The 14,880-nt window shown below is 47.0% G+C and overlaps 1 protein-coding gene across 1 annotated transcript in view; it reads left to right on the forward strand.

Annotated features, from left to right (window-relative positions):
- LOC106584205 (palladin) overlaps nt 1-14,880 on the forward strand; it is a 143,626-nt gene that overhangs the window by 82,049 nt on the left and 46,697 nt on the right. The window contains 4 exon segments of the mRNA XM_045705935.1: nt 198-339; nt 516-539; nt 1,483-1,623; nt 3,949-4,309. Coding sequence (XP_045561891.1) covers nt 198-339; nt 516-539; nt 1,483-1,623; nt 3,949-4,309 — 668 coding nt within the window.

Here is a 14,880-nt window from a genome sequence, read left to right on the forward strand (position 1 = left end):
CTTTCTTCCTTCCCACGTCTCTTTCTCCTCCTCTCTTTCGCCTCTCTCTCATGTGTCTACCCCGGACCCTTTCTCCTTTACTTTCTCTTCTTTACCTCGCCCCCCCATCTCCATTTAATCTATCTCACCTTAATTCTCTCCCTTCCTGCAACTAACTAACTAACTCTCTCTCTCTCTGTCTCTCTCTCCCCATCCAGCTCTTACAGGATGCCCAGGCGTCAGAGGGTCAGGTGGTGGTGTTGGAGTGCCGGGTTCGAGGCAGTCCTCCTCTGCAGGTCCAGTGGTTCAGACAGGGACAGGTCATCCAGGACTCTCCAGACTTCCGCATCCTGCAGAAAAGTGAGACATTCTCAGTAGAGTCAGAATACTTATTGGTGGTGGCTGGACCCAGAGTTAGACCCACATAGCATCGACGAGTAAAAAAAAAAGGATTGTGACTTATGAGTCTTACTCCCTCCCTCTCTCTGTTCTTTACCTCCTCTCCCTCGCTTCCTTTGATATCATGTGAAACACAGAGCCCCGGTCTGCAGCAGAGCCAGGTAAGAGGAACCCCACTTCCTCCATATGTCATTTTCAGTCATGTTGTCGTCAACAAAGTCCCAGCCATATGTCAACTCCCGTCTGCTCCACCATCCATCCAAACTGTCCTCAATCTATCTGTTGTGTCAGTCTGTGCTGTCACTTTGGCACTGGGATGATGTCATCTCCCGTTCACCTGGATTTGATGAAGAAAAAGGTGTAAGGCCTTAAAACTACAGTCTGGCACAGTAAGAGGGAATCCCTACTAAACTCTCACACACATATTTACACACAGACTTTTTCCAGTCTGAGACGGTGTGACTAATAAGATACATCAGGTGTTATCGCCAAGCTCTCACAAAAACCCTGTGAGTCACACTACAGACATCTCTCAGGACCTGTCTTTTCTTTCTTTCTGTCGTCTGTCTGTCTGTCTGTCTGTCTGTCTGTCTGTCTGTCTGTCTGTCTGTCTGTCTGTCTGTCTGTCTGTCTGTCTGTCTGTCTGTCTGTCTGTCTGTCTGTCTGTCTGTCTGTCTGTCTGTCTATGCTTTCCTACTTCACCTGCCATATTCAGAGCGGTGTGTGTGTCAGTCAGTCTGTCTCTCTACCCTCCAACCCTGTCTGCTCTTTAGTCTCTTCCTTGGCAGTGAGTCACATCTAACTGTCAGTCTCCTGTCTAACATGTACATACCATATGTCTAACTGTCTATCATATGTCTGTCTTACCTCCAACTACAAACACATGGATAGTAAACCTGCCACTCTTTTCTATGGCTGTGTAAATGTCTATTAAACCTGTCTAAAAGAGTCAGCGTCTGTCTCATTCAGATTTTACACACTTCTCTGTCAGCCATACCACTGTCCTTATACTGACCACCAGAAATATATATTTTAGCTGTTAGTTGTAACACTGTGTCACTGCTACGACAGGGATTTGATGAGAGTTGTAATTGTTTCTTCCAGAGGAGATATGTACGCTGGTGATAGCTGAGGCCTTCCCTGACGATGGAGGTCAGTTCTGCTGCACTGCAACCAACCTTTACGGCTCCATCAGCAGCACAGCCCAACTCTCTGTTACTGGAGGGGCTTTCAACACTCCCACAGGTGAGTTACCATCATTATTGTATTCACAGTTACAGAAAATGTACCATCGGGACAGTTTGTATAACTTGTAGCAACTTATAGGTGAATTTGCCTTTAGTGTAATTGACTTCAACTTTCAATTGTCTAGTTTGCACAGTGTTTATGCAGAGTTTTGGTACTGTACAGTTCGGAAAGTATTCAGACCCATGGACTTTTTGTTACGTTACAGCTAAAATTGATTAAAAAAAAAAATCCTCATCAATCTACACACAATAACCCATAATGACAAAGCAAAAACAGGTTCGTAGACATTTTAGCAAATTTATGAAAAAACTGAAATATCACGTTTACATAAGTATTCAGACCCTTTACTCAGTACTTTGTTGAAACACCTTTGGCAGTGATTACAGCCTCACGTCTTCTTGGGTATGACGCTACAAGTTTGGCACACCTGTATTTGGGGAGTTTCTACCATTCTTCTCTGCAGATCCTCTCAAGCTCTGTCAGTTTGGATGGGGAGCGTCGCTGCACAGCTATTTTCAGGTTTCTCCAGAGATGTTAGATCGCGTTCAAGTCCAGGCTCTGGTTGGGCTACTTAAGGACATTCAGAGACTTGTCCTGAAGCCACTTCTGCATTGCCTTGGCTGTGTGCTTAGGGTTGTTGTCCTGTTGGAAAGGAAACCTTCATCCCAGTCTGAGGTCCTGAGCGCTCTGGAGCTGGTTTTCATCAAGGATCTCTCTGTACTTTGATCCGTTCATCTTTCCCTTGATTCTGACAAGTCTCCCAGTCCCTGCCGCCATAAAACATCCCCACAGCATGATACTGCTACCCCCATGCTTCACCGTATGGATGGTGCCAGGTTTCCTCCAGACGTGACGCTCAGCATTCAGGCCAAAGAGATCAATCTTGATTTCATCAGACCAGAGAATCTTGTTTCTCATGGTCTGAGAGACTTTAAGTCCCTTTTGTTAAACTCCAAGCGGGCTGTCATGTGCCTTTGACTGAGGAGTGGCTTCTGTCTGGCCACTCTACAATAAAGGCCTGAGTGGTGGAGTGCTGCAGAGATGGTTATCCTTCTGGAAGGTTCTCCCATCTCCACAGAGGAACTCTGGAGCTTTGTCAGAGTGACCATCGGGTTCTTGGTCACCTTCCTGTCCAAGGCCCTTCTCCTCCCATTGCTCAGTTTGGCTGGGAAGCCAGCTCTAGGAAGAGTCTTGGTGGTTCCAAACTTCCTCCATTTAAGAATGATGGAGGCCACTGTGTTTTTGGGGACCTTCAATGCTGCAGAAATGTTTTGGTACCCTTCCCCAGATCTGTGCCTCAACACAATCTTGTCTCGGAGCTCTACGGACAATTCCTTCGACCTCATGGCTTGGTTTTTGCTCTGACATGCACTGTCAACTGTGGTACCTTATATAGACAGGTGTGTGCCTTTCCAAATCATGTCCAATCAATTGAATTTACCACAGGTGAACTCAAATCAAGTTGTAGAAACATCTCAAGGATGATCAATGGAAACAGGATGCACCTGAGCTACATTTGAAGTCTCATTGCAAAGGGTCTGAATACTTATGTAAATAAGGTATTTCTGTTTTAAATGTTTTATATATTTGCAAACATTTCTAAAAAACGCTTTGTCACTATGGGGTCTTGTGTGTAGATTGATGAGGATTTTTTTTATGTAATTCATTTTGGAATAAGGCTGTAACTTAAGAAAATGTTGAAAAAGTCAAGGGGTTTGAATACTTTCCGAATGCACTGTACATCTGGTTCAACGACGAGGGATCGTGTACCTCTGGTTCATGTCAATGATTACCAATAGGCAGTCAGCCTGGGAGGTCGAGTGGTTTTGGCTCCGACCTGGATCCCTGTGTGGTATTTCCTCTGGTCCTCTTTATTATCCTGGATAATCTTTGATCTATATGAGAATGAGAAGAAAAGAAGAGGGGGAGGAGAGGAGGAAGAAATAGGCTAGTTAGGTGGTGAGCAGCATATATCTCTGCGGGAGAAGGGAGGCGTGTTTATTCTCCCTGTGTACTCTCAGTTCACCACGCAATCAGAGGAAATCCACAGGCCAAATAAACAGGGATTACATCAAGAGCTCCTCAAGACAAACAGGCTGACTAGACACAGCTGCTACTTTAGATCACATGCTAACTTAACTTAGAGCTGCCATGTTAGTGGGGTATGTGAGGATGGGGGTCAGCTGGGCTCTGCTGGAGGTAATATTAGTGTACTATGTTAGGAAAAGGGGAGGGGAGGATATGCTAGTGCACTGTGAAGAGGAGGGGGTAGGGCTATGCTGGGGGTAAACCTCTACTCTCTCCTGGTCTCTCTCCCTCTAGCGGTATACGAATCGGCCAGGGACGGTGTGGCATCCGGCGATGACTCTGTCTTCGAGGATGCCCAGGCCTTCCCCCCACCCCCGCCCACAGAGATCAGCCTATTGGAGGTACCGCCCAAGATCCCACCCAGTGCCAGTGCAGAGGGTTTCCATGTCAATGAGCTGGAGATCTGGCCCAGTGTGTCAGCCCTGCCGCACTCCCACATGTACCCCAACATGGAGGGCCAGGACCGGAGGGCCAGTCCCCCTCAGCCCTCTTTCGGCCTGCCTCCACCAGAGCCCCGGCCAGACTTCCTAGGCCCAGCCAAGATGTCTCCACCCCTGGTGAAGGAAGCCCCTCCGCTGCCCAACAAGCCCAAACTGTGAGTACACCCATCCTGCCATCACCCTTGTCCTAAGTGATGGCTGATTGAGCCGGCATCATGATTCCCATAGTAAGGGATTGGACTGGATTGTTGATCAGGGAGCTGGGTGTATTCAGCTTTTGAAAGGGGAATCCCAGCAGAGAGAACAAAAGCTTTCCGGTCTCTTTATGGTGTCAGTGCCATGTCAGTGCTGTGTTTGTGTGCCAGAGATGGCCTGGCTGGCAGCTGCTTTGCGGCTCAAAACTAATCTGTCTGTATGGCTTCTGTTCTGTTGGATGGCTCCGATTGTCTTTGTATGACTCCTGTGTGCACGCCCAGGACCCCTGCTCTGTCTGTATGGCCTCCCCGTAGCCTCCCTGTAGCCTCCCTGTGTGTATTATAGTGTAGGCAGCGGGTATGATGTCTGTGATGTTACAGGGCTGTAGAGCTTTGATAGTCTTTGTATGGCTTTTTTATGTTTTTATTTGGGGTGTCAGGTAGCCTAGCGGTTAGAGCATTGGGCCAGTAACCAAAAGGTTGCTGGATCGTATCCCAGAGCTGACAAGGTAGAAAAATCTGTCGTTCTGCCCCTGAACAAGGCAATCTACTGTTCCCCAGTAGGCGGTCATTGTAAATAAGAATTTGTTCTTAACTGACTTGCCTAGTTAAAGATAAAAAAATTGGGACTGTTCCTGTTGCAGGGCTTGCTGTAGCAATGGTCAGCAACAGTTGGAAAATGGATGAAGATAATCCAAACTTTTAGGATTTATATAATCCATCAGATAATGACTGAATTAAAAGTTCAGTGGCTTCATTTATCAGTATTGAGTGGAAACTATTCAAAATACTACCACATAGAAAAAAAGTGTGATTTAAGGGTCATATGCACACCGGTAGGAGATCACCATTGATAAATACCATTTGTTGTTCAAAACCAAACAAATAAAAACGTTTCAGAGACGGAAATAGAGGTGCTAGTGTCAGAGATTGAGTACAACCAAAAGGTTTTATTTGGCTCGCTCAGTTGTAGCTACAAAGAGAGGACCATTAGGACAATGAAGTTGCTTTAGCAATGGCAAATATACTTCACATCAGTAGACAACACTCACCATTAAGCCATCCATCCTCAGCGCTCTCCCTCTTGTAGGTGTATAGGCTAACATTGTTGCCACCACATTCAGCAGTGTCTTTTGTGCATCGCATCACCTGCACATTAAGAATGGAAATCTTTTCTGTTCAATATAGCTTAAATCGTTTTGGGATGGTGATTGTATGGCGATGTGGGTGCAGTCTATTGGTCCGTTCGTATTTGGGAACCGATTGATGGCATCATCGCAAAGAAACATCTCTTGACTTCAACCTGTTGTACAATGGAGTATAGAAATTGTAAGTGTTACTGTTCATTTTGCTGATGATTGCATCCCAAACATTGGCTCATCGAGGGCTGTGAGATGCCAATCGTCAAACTCCCGCTGAAATAGTACCTGTTGCCAATAACCCAAGGGTGGATAGCACTTGGATGTGCACAGGAATGGCACGTGTTTGCCTTTTTAAAGTAGGTCTTAAATCCTCGCAAAGATCCTATAAGATAGTTTTTTTGGAAACGATATCTGATGAGCCAATCGGTACTATCTGCAGAAAATGTCCCACCTGTCTCTAAAAATGTGCTCTCTGCGAAATACAGCACGTGCCACATTTTCCAAAAGAGCAAGATCAGCCATCTGTCATTCGATTTCCCATTATCTCAGTATTTTATCGTATTTCAACAATGGTTTCACTTTCATACTGTCATAAAATAAGTCGTACTCATCCTTAAAAATGTTGTACTGGAGAGAAGAGGACCAAAACGCAGCAGGTATGTGCAGGCTCATCTTGACTTTTATTAACTATCAAAAATGAACACCCAAAATAACAAAGAACTCACGAGAATGAACGAACAACCAACAGTCTGGCAAAGCATAGGCTCAACACAGAACAATTCCCCACAACCCCAAAGACAAACACACACACCTATATAGGACTTCCAATCAAAGGCAACTATACACACCTGCCTTCAATTGGAAGTCCCAATCATCAACCCAACACTTAACAAACACAAACCCCCTGCCACATCCTGACCTAGACTAAGCAATACGCCCTCTGCTGGTCAGGACGTGACAGTACCCCCCCTCAAGGTGCAGACTCCAGGATGCACCTAAAAAAAAAAGAAAAACAAGAAAATCCCCAATACCCCAACAAAAACCCAACAAACAATAACCCCTAAACCATAAGGGAGGGAAGGGAGGGTGGCTGCCGTCACCGACGCCACTGTGCTACACCCTCCCTCCCCAACCCACCTATCCTGGAGGTGGCTCAGGTGCAGGCCGTTCCAGGCAGTCGGGCCACTCTGGCAGCACGGGACAGTCTGGGCAGTCTGGCAGCTCGGGGCAGTCTGGGCAGTCTGGGCAGTCTGGCCACTCCGGCAGTTCAGCGCAGTCTGGCCACTCCGGCAGTTCAGCGCAGTCTGGCCACTCCGGCAGTTCAGCACAGTCTGGCCACTCCGGCAGTTCAGCACAGTCTGGCCACTCCGGCAGTTCAGCGCAGTCTGGCCACTCCGGCAGTTCAGCGGGCAGCTCTGGCCACTGGGCCGGCAGTTCAGCGCAGTCTGGCGGGCACTCTGACGACTGTTGACTGGCGGGCAGCTCTGACGACGACTGTTGACTGGCGGGCAGCTCTCACGACGACTGTTGACTGGCGGGCAGCTCTCACGACGACTGTTGACTGGCGGGCAGCTCTGACGACGACTGTTGACTGGCGGGCAGCTCTGACGACGACTGTTGACTGGCGGGCAGCTCTGACGACGACTGTTGACTGGCGGGCAGCTCTGACGACGACTGTTGACTGGCGGGCAGCTCTGACGACGACTGTTGACTGGCGGGCAGCTCTGACGACGACTGTTGACTGGCGGGCAGCTCTGATGACGACTGTTGACTGGCGGGCAGCTCTTGCCCCGTCAAACAGCCCTTGTGCCCCCCCTAAAAAATTATTGGGGGTGCCTCTCGGTCTCCCTTACCTCGCCAGCCTTCTTCCGCTGCTTGGTCCTTTGTTGGTGGGGAATTCTGTCATACAATAAGTCGTACTCATCCTTAAAAATGTCGTACTGGAGAGAAGAGGACCAAAACGCCGCAGGTATGTGCAGGCTCATCTTGACTTTTATTAACTATCAAAAATGAACACCCAAAATAACAAAGCACTCACGCGAATGAACGAACAACCAACAGTCTGTCAAAGCATAGGCTCAACACAGAACAATTCCCCACAACCCCAAAGACAAACACACACACCTATATAGGACTTCCAATCAAAGGCAACTATACACACCTGCCTTCAATTGGAAGTCCCAATCATCAACCCAACACTTAACAAACACAAACCCCCTGCCACATCCTGACCTAGACTAAGCAATACGCCCTGTGCTGGTCAGGACGTGACACATACGTACCTCTCATTTAATAAATTACTGTACTTTATATGGATTATTATCTTAACGAATGCACTGACGTGGTCAAATTAAATAGCATGTCAAGATATGTTGCTTGAATTCACAATGGAAATACAATGACATTTAAATATTATTTAATTATAACTCACAATTTCACACATTTTCAACATATATTTTCCCCATTCTACACTTGACAAACAGTTCCCTTATTCCACCGCTTTGCACTGTGCATACGCAATGTCATGGCTGTGCCCATACTCTCAAGCAAACATTCATATTGATGAATCTCACATCGGCTGATGTAAAAAGGGCTTTATAAATAGATTTGATTGAATTTGATTTGAAATGATTCCACGCATGGTTTACGCACAAATGTGTGCCTAAGCAGGATTGATAAATGAGGCCACAGGGATTTTGGTGGGTATTCAATGTATTGTAAAATGTAAAAAATAAAATCATACAATGCACTCATAAACTCAGCAAAAAAAGAAACGTCCCTTTTTCAGGACCCTGTCTTTCAAAGATAATTCGTAAAAATCCAAATAACTTCACAGATCTTCATTGTAAAGGCTTTAAACACTGTTTCCCAAGCTTGTTCAGTGAACCATAAACAATTAATGAACATGCACCTGTGGAACGGTCGTTAAGACACTAACAGCTTACAGATGGTAGGCAATTAAGGTCACAGTTATGAAAACTTAGGACACTAAAGAGGCCTTTCTACTGACTCTGAAAAACACCTAAAGAAAAATGCCCAGTGTCCCTGCTCATCTGCGTGAATGTGCCTTGGGCACGCTGCAAGGAGGCATGAGGACTGCAGATGTGGCCAGGGCAATAAATTGTAATGTCCGTACTGTGAGACGCCTAAGACAGAGCTGCAGGGAGACAGGACAGACAACTGATCATCCTCGCAGTGGCAGACCACTTGTAACAACACCTGCACAGGGTCGATACATCCGAACATCACACCTGCGGAACAGGTACAGGATAGCAACAACAACTGCCCAAGTTACACCAGGAACGCACAATCCCTCCATCAGTGCTCAGACTGTCCGCAATAGGCTGAGAGAGGCTGGACTGAGGGCTTGTAGGCCTGTTGTAAGGCAGGTCCTCACCAGACATCACCGGCAACAACATCGCCTATGGGCGGCACAAACCCACCGTCGCTAGTCCAGACAGGACTGGCAAAAAGTGCTCTTCACTGACGAGTCGCGGTTTTGTCTCACCAGGAGTGATGGTCGGATTTGCGTTTATCGTCGAAGGAATGAGCGTTACACCGAGGCCTGTACTCTGGAGCGTGATCGATTTGGAGGTGGAGGGTCCGTCATGGTCTGGGGCGGTGTCACAGCATCATCGGACTGAGCTTGTTGTCATTGCAGGCAATCTCAACGCTGTGCGTTACAGGGAAGACATCCTCCTCCCTCATGTGGTACCCTTCCTGCAGGCTCATCCTGACATGACCCTCCAGTATGACAATGCCACCATCCATACTGCTCATTCTGTGCGTGATTTCCTGCAAGACAGGAATGTCAGTGTTCTGCCATGGCCAGCAAAGAGCCCGGATCTCAATCCCATTGAGCACATCTGGGACCTGTTGGATCGGAGGGTGAGGGCTAGGGCCATTACCCCCAGAAATGTCCAGGAACTTGCAGGTGCCTTGGTGGAAGAGTGGGGTAACATCTCACAGCAAGAACTGGCAAATCTGGTGCAGTCCATGAGGAGGAGATGCACTGCAGTACTTAATGCAGCTGGTGGCCACACCAGATGCTGACTGTTACTTTTGATTTTGACCCCCCTTTTGTTCAGGGACACATTATTCAATTTCTGTTAGTCACATGTATGTGTAACTTGTTCAGTTTATGTCTCAGTTGTTGAATCATGGCGTCTCCACGGCGTCTCCAGACTCTGTCACGTCTGTCACATGTGCTCAGTGTGAACCTGCTTTCATCTGTGAAGAGCACAGGGCGCCAGTGGCGAACTTGCCAATCTTGGTGTTCTCTGGCAAATGCCAAACGTCCTGCACGGTGTTGGGCTGTAAGCACAACCCCCACCTGTGGACGTCGAGCCCTCATACCACCATCATGGAGTCTGTTTCTGACCGTTTGAGCCGACACATGCACATTTGTGGCCTGCTGGAGGTCATTTTGCAGGGCTCTGGCAGTGCTCCTCCTTGCACAAAGGCGGAGGTAGCGGTCCTGCTGCTGGGTTGTTACCCTCCTACGGCCTCCTCCACGTCTCCTGATGTACTGGCCTGTCTCCTGGTAGCGCCTCCATGCTCTGGACACTACGCTGACAGACACAGCAAACCTTCTTGCCACAGCTCGCATTGATGTGCCATCCTGGATGAGCTGCACTACCTGAGCCACTTGTGTGGGTTGTAGACTCCGTCTCATGCTACCACTAGAGTGAAAGCACCGCCAGCATTCAAAAGTGACCAAAACATCAGCCAGGAAGCATAGGAACTGAGAAGTGGTCTGTGGTCACCACCTGCAGAACCACTCCTTTATTGGGGGTGTCTTGCTAATTGCCTATAATTTCCACCTGTTGTCTATTCCATTTGCACAACAGCATGTGAAATGTATTGTCAATCAGTGTTGCTTCCTAAGTGGACAGTTTGATTTCACAGAAGTGTGATTGACTTGGAGTTACATTGTGTTGTTTAAGTGTTCCCTTTATTTTTTTGAGCAGTGTACAATACTGTGGACAGACACATGAGAGAAAAAAGGAAAAATGCCCTGCATATGGACAAAAATGTCAATCCTGCGGGAAAAATTATCACTTCTCTACAGTTTGCAAAAGTGCAGGGCCCAGCAAGAGAAACAGAGTCCTGGCAATGGAAAATGCGTCAGCTGACTCAGAGAGCGGTGAGGATGTTCTCTGCATCACACTAGGGCCAAAGTCAGAGAGCGTCAACTTGGTACAGGAGAAAACCACAGACCCCAATGTAGCTATCTTTACAACCATGCTGGTCAACAAAAAGGCAGTCAGATTTCAGCTAGATTGTGGTGCTAGTTGTAATGTTATCCATGCAAACCTCACAAAAGCCAGTCACCTAGAGCCCTGCAGTCAGGTATTGGTGATGTATAACAAGAGTACTCTGACGCCACTGTGGAAGTGCACACTTAAAGTGATCAATCCACGCAATAAGAAAACCTACCGAGTTGAGTTAATTGTAGTCATCAAGAACGTGCACAGGCCCATTCTAGGCAGTATGGCTATCCAGGCAATGGAGTCAATTACTGTGCAGCACCACAACATTCTGGACATCGAGAAAACAACAGGATCCTGGACTAAAGAGCAAATTAAACAGGACTACTCTGATGTATTCCAGGGAGATGGATGCTTCCCCGGCAAACTGAAGCTGGAAGTGGATGAGCGAGTGGAGCCCGTCCAGCTGCCAAAGAGAGGAGTGACAGTGGGACTATATAAACCACTCAAAGAGGAGCGCGGTGGTCTAGAGAAAAGAAGGATGATAAATGCAGTTGAAAAAAGCACAGACTGGATTATCAGCCTGATCGTAGTGAAGAAACCGTCTGGGTAACTAAGAGTGTGTCTTGATCCAAAACCTCTCAACAAGGCACTCAAGAGGAGCCATTACCCACTTCCCACTACTGAAGACGTGCTGCCAGATCTGAACAGAGCACGCGTGTTTTCTGTTTGTGATGTAAAAAAAAGATTTTGGCATGTGGAACTGGAGGAGGAATCCAGCTATCTCACCACATTCTCTACTCCCATGGGACTCTACAGGTGGCTGCGCATGCCAATGGGAATCAGTCCAGCCCCAGAGACCTTTCAGAGGAAGTTGAACCAGGCAATGTAAGGTCTTCCAGGAGTCAAAATCAATGCAGATGACATCCTGATTGTGGGAGAAGGAGACAACAATTAAGCAGCGAGTCTGGACCATGACAAAAACCTGAGAATGCTCCTGGACAGATGCAGGAAGCTCAATATCAAGCTGAATCCGGAGAAGCTGCAGCTCAGGCAGAAGGAAGTGCCTTACATTGGCCACCTGCTAACATCAGAGGGGTTGAAAGTGGACCCAGGAAAAGTGACAGCCATCAGATAGATTCCTAGGCCTACAGATGTGCAGGGGGTGCAGCGCTTCCTGGGCATGGTCAAATACCTAGCCAAGTTCTACAGCCACACCACGGAGCTCTACGAGCCACTGCGACAGCTAACACACAAGGACTCACTGTGGGAGTGGTCAGAGAGACATGAGCATGCTTTCAATAAAATCAGGGATACCATTGCACAGACCTCTGTGCTGAAATCCTACAACCCAACAGAGCAGCGTGTACTACAATGTGATGCATCAAAGAGTGGGTTAGGAGCAGCCTTGATGCAGAGAGGACAACCAATAGCATACGCCAGCAGAGCCCTGACAGAGACTGAAAAAGGGTATGCACAGATCGAGAAGGAGGTGCTTGCAGTGGTGTTTGGCATGAAGAGGTTCCACCAATTCACATATGGACGAACTGTGGAAGTGCAGTCAGATCACAAGCCTCTAGAGAGCATCATGACAAAGCCTCTCCTCAGCGCACCAAAAAGACTACAACGCATGCTCATGAGACTCCAAAACTATGAGGTCGGTCTCCGATACGTTTCTGGAAAGCATGTGGTGCTGGCCAACACCCTGAGCAGGGCGTACCTCACAGAACAAGACAACAGAGGCCCTGTGGAGGTCAAAGTGGAATCAATCAATATGATACACTACCTCCCTGTGTCAAGCGAGAGACTAAAGGCCATCCAGAGAGCCACTGAGCTGGACCGGGAGCTCCAGACACTGAAAAATATGATCCTGCAGGGGTGGCCTGAAGTGAAAGAACATGTACCCTTGGAAGTAGCCATGTATTTTCACAACAGAGATGAGCTGAGTGTGCAAAATGGAGTTATCTTCAGAGGTGAGCGAGTCGTTGTGCCTACTGCCCTCAGGTAGGAGAAAATGCAGAGAATCCATTCCTCACACATAGGAATCGAGGAATGTCTGAGAAGAGCTCGCGAGTGTGTCTACTGGCCGGGCATGAATGCACAGCTGAGAACATACATGTCTGTAAGGTTTTGCTTTTCTTTTCGTAGTCAACCTTGTGTTCTTTTTCTTTGTGTTCTTGAACGTAGCCCTTGTCTTTCATTTTTGTTCATTGATTTCACCTGTGTTCGTTTCTCACCTGGTCTCATCAGCTCCCTATTTAGTTCAGTTCTTTCTGTTTGTATGGTTGTGAGGTATTGCTTGTTTTTGACTGCCTACCTGTGTTTGACCATTGCCTGCGACCACGATTCCTGCCTTCTGCGAAGGCTTAATAAACATCTGCCGTGGTCTGCGCGTGAATCTACATCTTTTTCTCACAGAGTATTCGTTACAATGACACAATGTAGCACCTGCACTGCATGGGGTGTGAAGCAGCAGAAAGAGACGTTGAGGCCACACGAAGCATCAAAGCGTCCCTGAGAAAAAATAGGGACTGACCTGTTCCAGTTCAACAACAGACTACATGGTCACAGTTGATTATCTCTCCAACTTCTGGGAAGTGGACCATTTGGAGAACACACAGTTGAAAACGGTCATTCAAAAACTGAAGACACACTTTGCACGCTGTGGGATACCTGACATCCTTTACTCAGACAATGGTCCCTAGTTCTCTTCAGACAAGTTCCCGAAGTTTCAGCAAGGCTTGGGACTTTACACACAAAACATTGTCTCCAGGATACCCGCAAAGTAATGGGAAAGTGGAATCGTCAGTGAAAACAGCCAAAAGACTGATGGTAAAAGCAAAGAGAGCCGGTGCTGACCAATACCTGGCCATGCTGCATCACAGAAATACCCTTCACAAGGAACAGACAGCAGCCCTGCAATGGCGCTCATGGGAAGACGTACAAAGACACTACTTATAATGAGCAAAAATCTTCTGGGACCGGTGATGGCAAACTGTCAGCCGGAGAACTTCAAAGAAAGACAGCAGAGACAGGCAAAGTACTACGACACCTCTGCTAAGGATCTCACAGAGCTGCAACGAGATGACAGGGTGAGAGTTCAGCCACTCACAGGACAGAAACAGTGGTGGCAGAGGGCCACAGTAGTCAGACCTGTGGAGCAAAGGTCCTACGAGGTGAAGACAGAACAGGAACAAGTCTTCAGGAGGAACAGGCGACACCTGAGGAAGAGCAGAGAAATAGAGGAGGATTTCCCCACTGTTGAAGACCCTGGCACAGAGCCAGTAGACAGAGCACCAGCTGACGCCCAGCAGGGTGCTGAACACAACCTAGAGGTGGACGCTGCACCTCAACAAGAAGATCCTAACATCTCAGGTCAAGCACCTCCTGATGTAGTCAACACTCCCCACACAAGGTCTGGTAGGGCCATCCAAAGATCTATACACCTGAAAGACTTTGTGTGGAGGTAAAAATAATAATAATGTAATGGACAATCAGAGACATTAAACAAACATTCAGTTCACATTCCAGTTTATTGCAGACATGGACTACAAGCCAAAGTTAGGTAGAGTCTGCTTTTGCTGTAAAAAGAGAACATGTAGCAATATTGATGTTACTCATATTGATGTTACACAGGAAACGGAAGCCAGTTGTTACTTACCTTATTCATGTCCTGGATGTGCTGGTTGACAACATGCCTAGTATCTTTGTCTGTCGCGACTACAACACAAAGCATCTTGAAACAAATAACAGGATAAAATTGGATTAAAAGTCAACACGCCTGGCTCTAGATTACACATACTTTTGTTTGTGAGATCAGACATAATATCACTATAATCAGAGTGTTCATTTTCGGGAGTTGCTTTCATTTCAGCACATCTAATTTGTAAACATTTCAACTGTATTAAATTCTAACTTTTTTCAATTCCACCAAAAATCAACACACATCAAAATAAAGTTCTCGTTCTTCTGACGCAAATATCGAGACGGTGCGTTAAATCCCAGACGAAGGTAAAACAACGTATTCCATTGAGCCCATTTCAGCCATTACCAGGGTGTGTTTGACAGGTCATTAAACATTTCCGCGGTCGTAACCTTAACGGGGGAAAACAACAGGCAAGAGTATAATAGAAGTCTTAGGAGTCAAATGAAAGCAGTTAATCCAGAGAGATTGAAGTGG

Source organism: Salmo salar, chromosome ssa23, assembly GCF_905237065.1.
Source record: "Salmo salar chromosome ssa23, Ssal_v3.1, whole genome shotgun sequence".
NCBI lineage: Eukaryota > Metazoa > Chordata > Actinopteri > Salmoniformes > Salmonidae > Salmo > Salmo salar.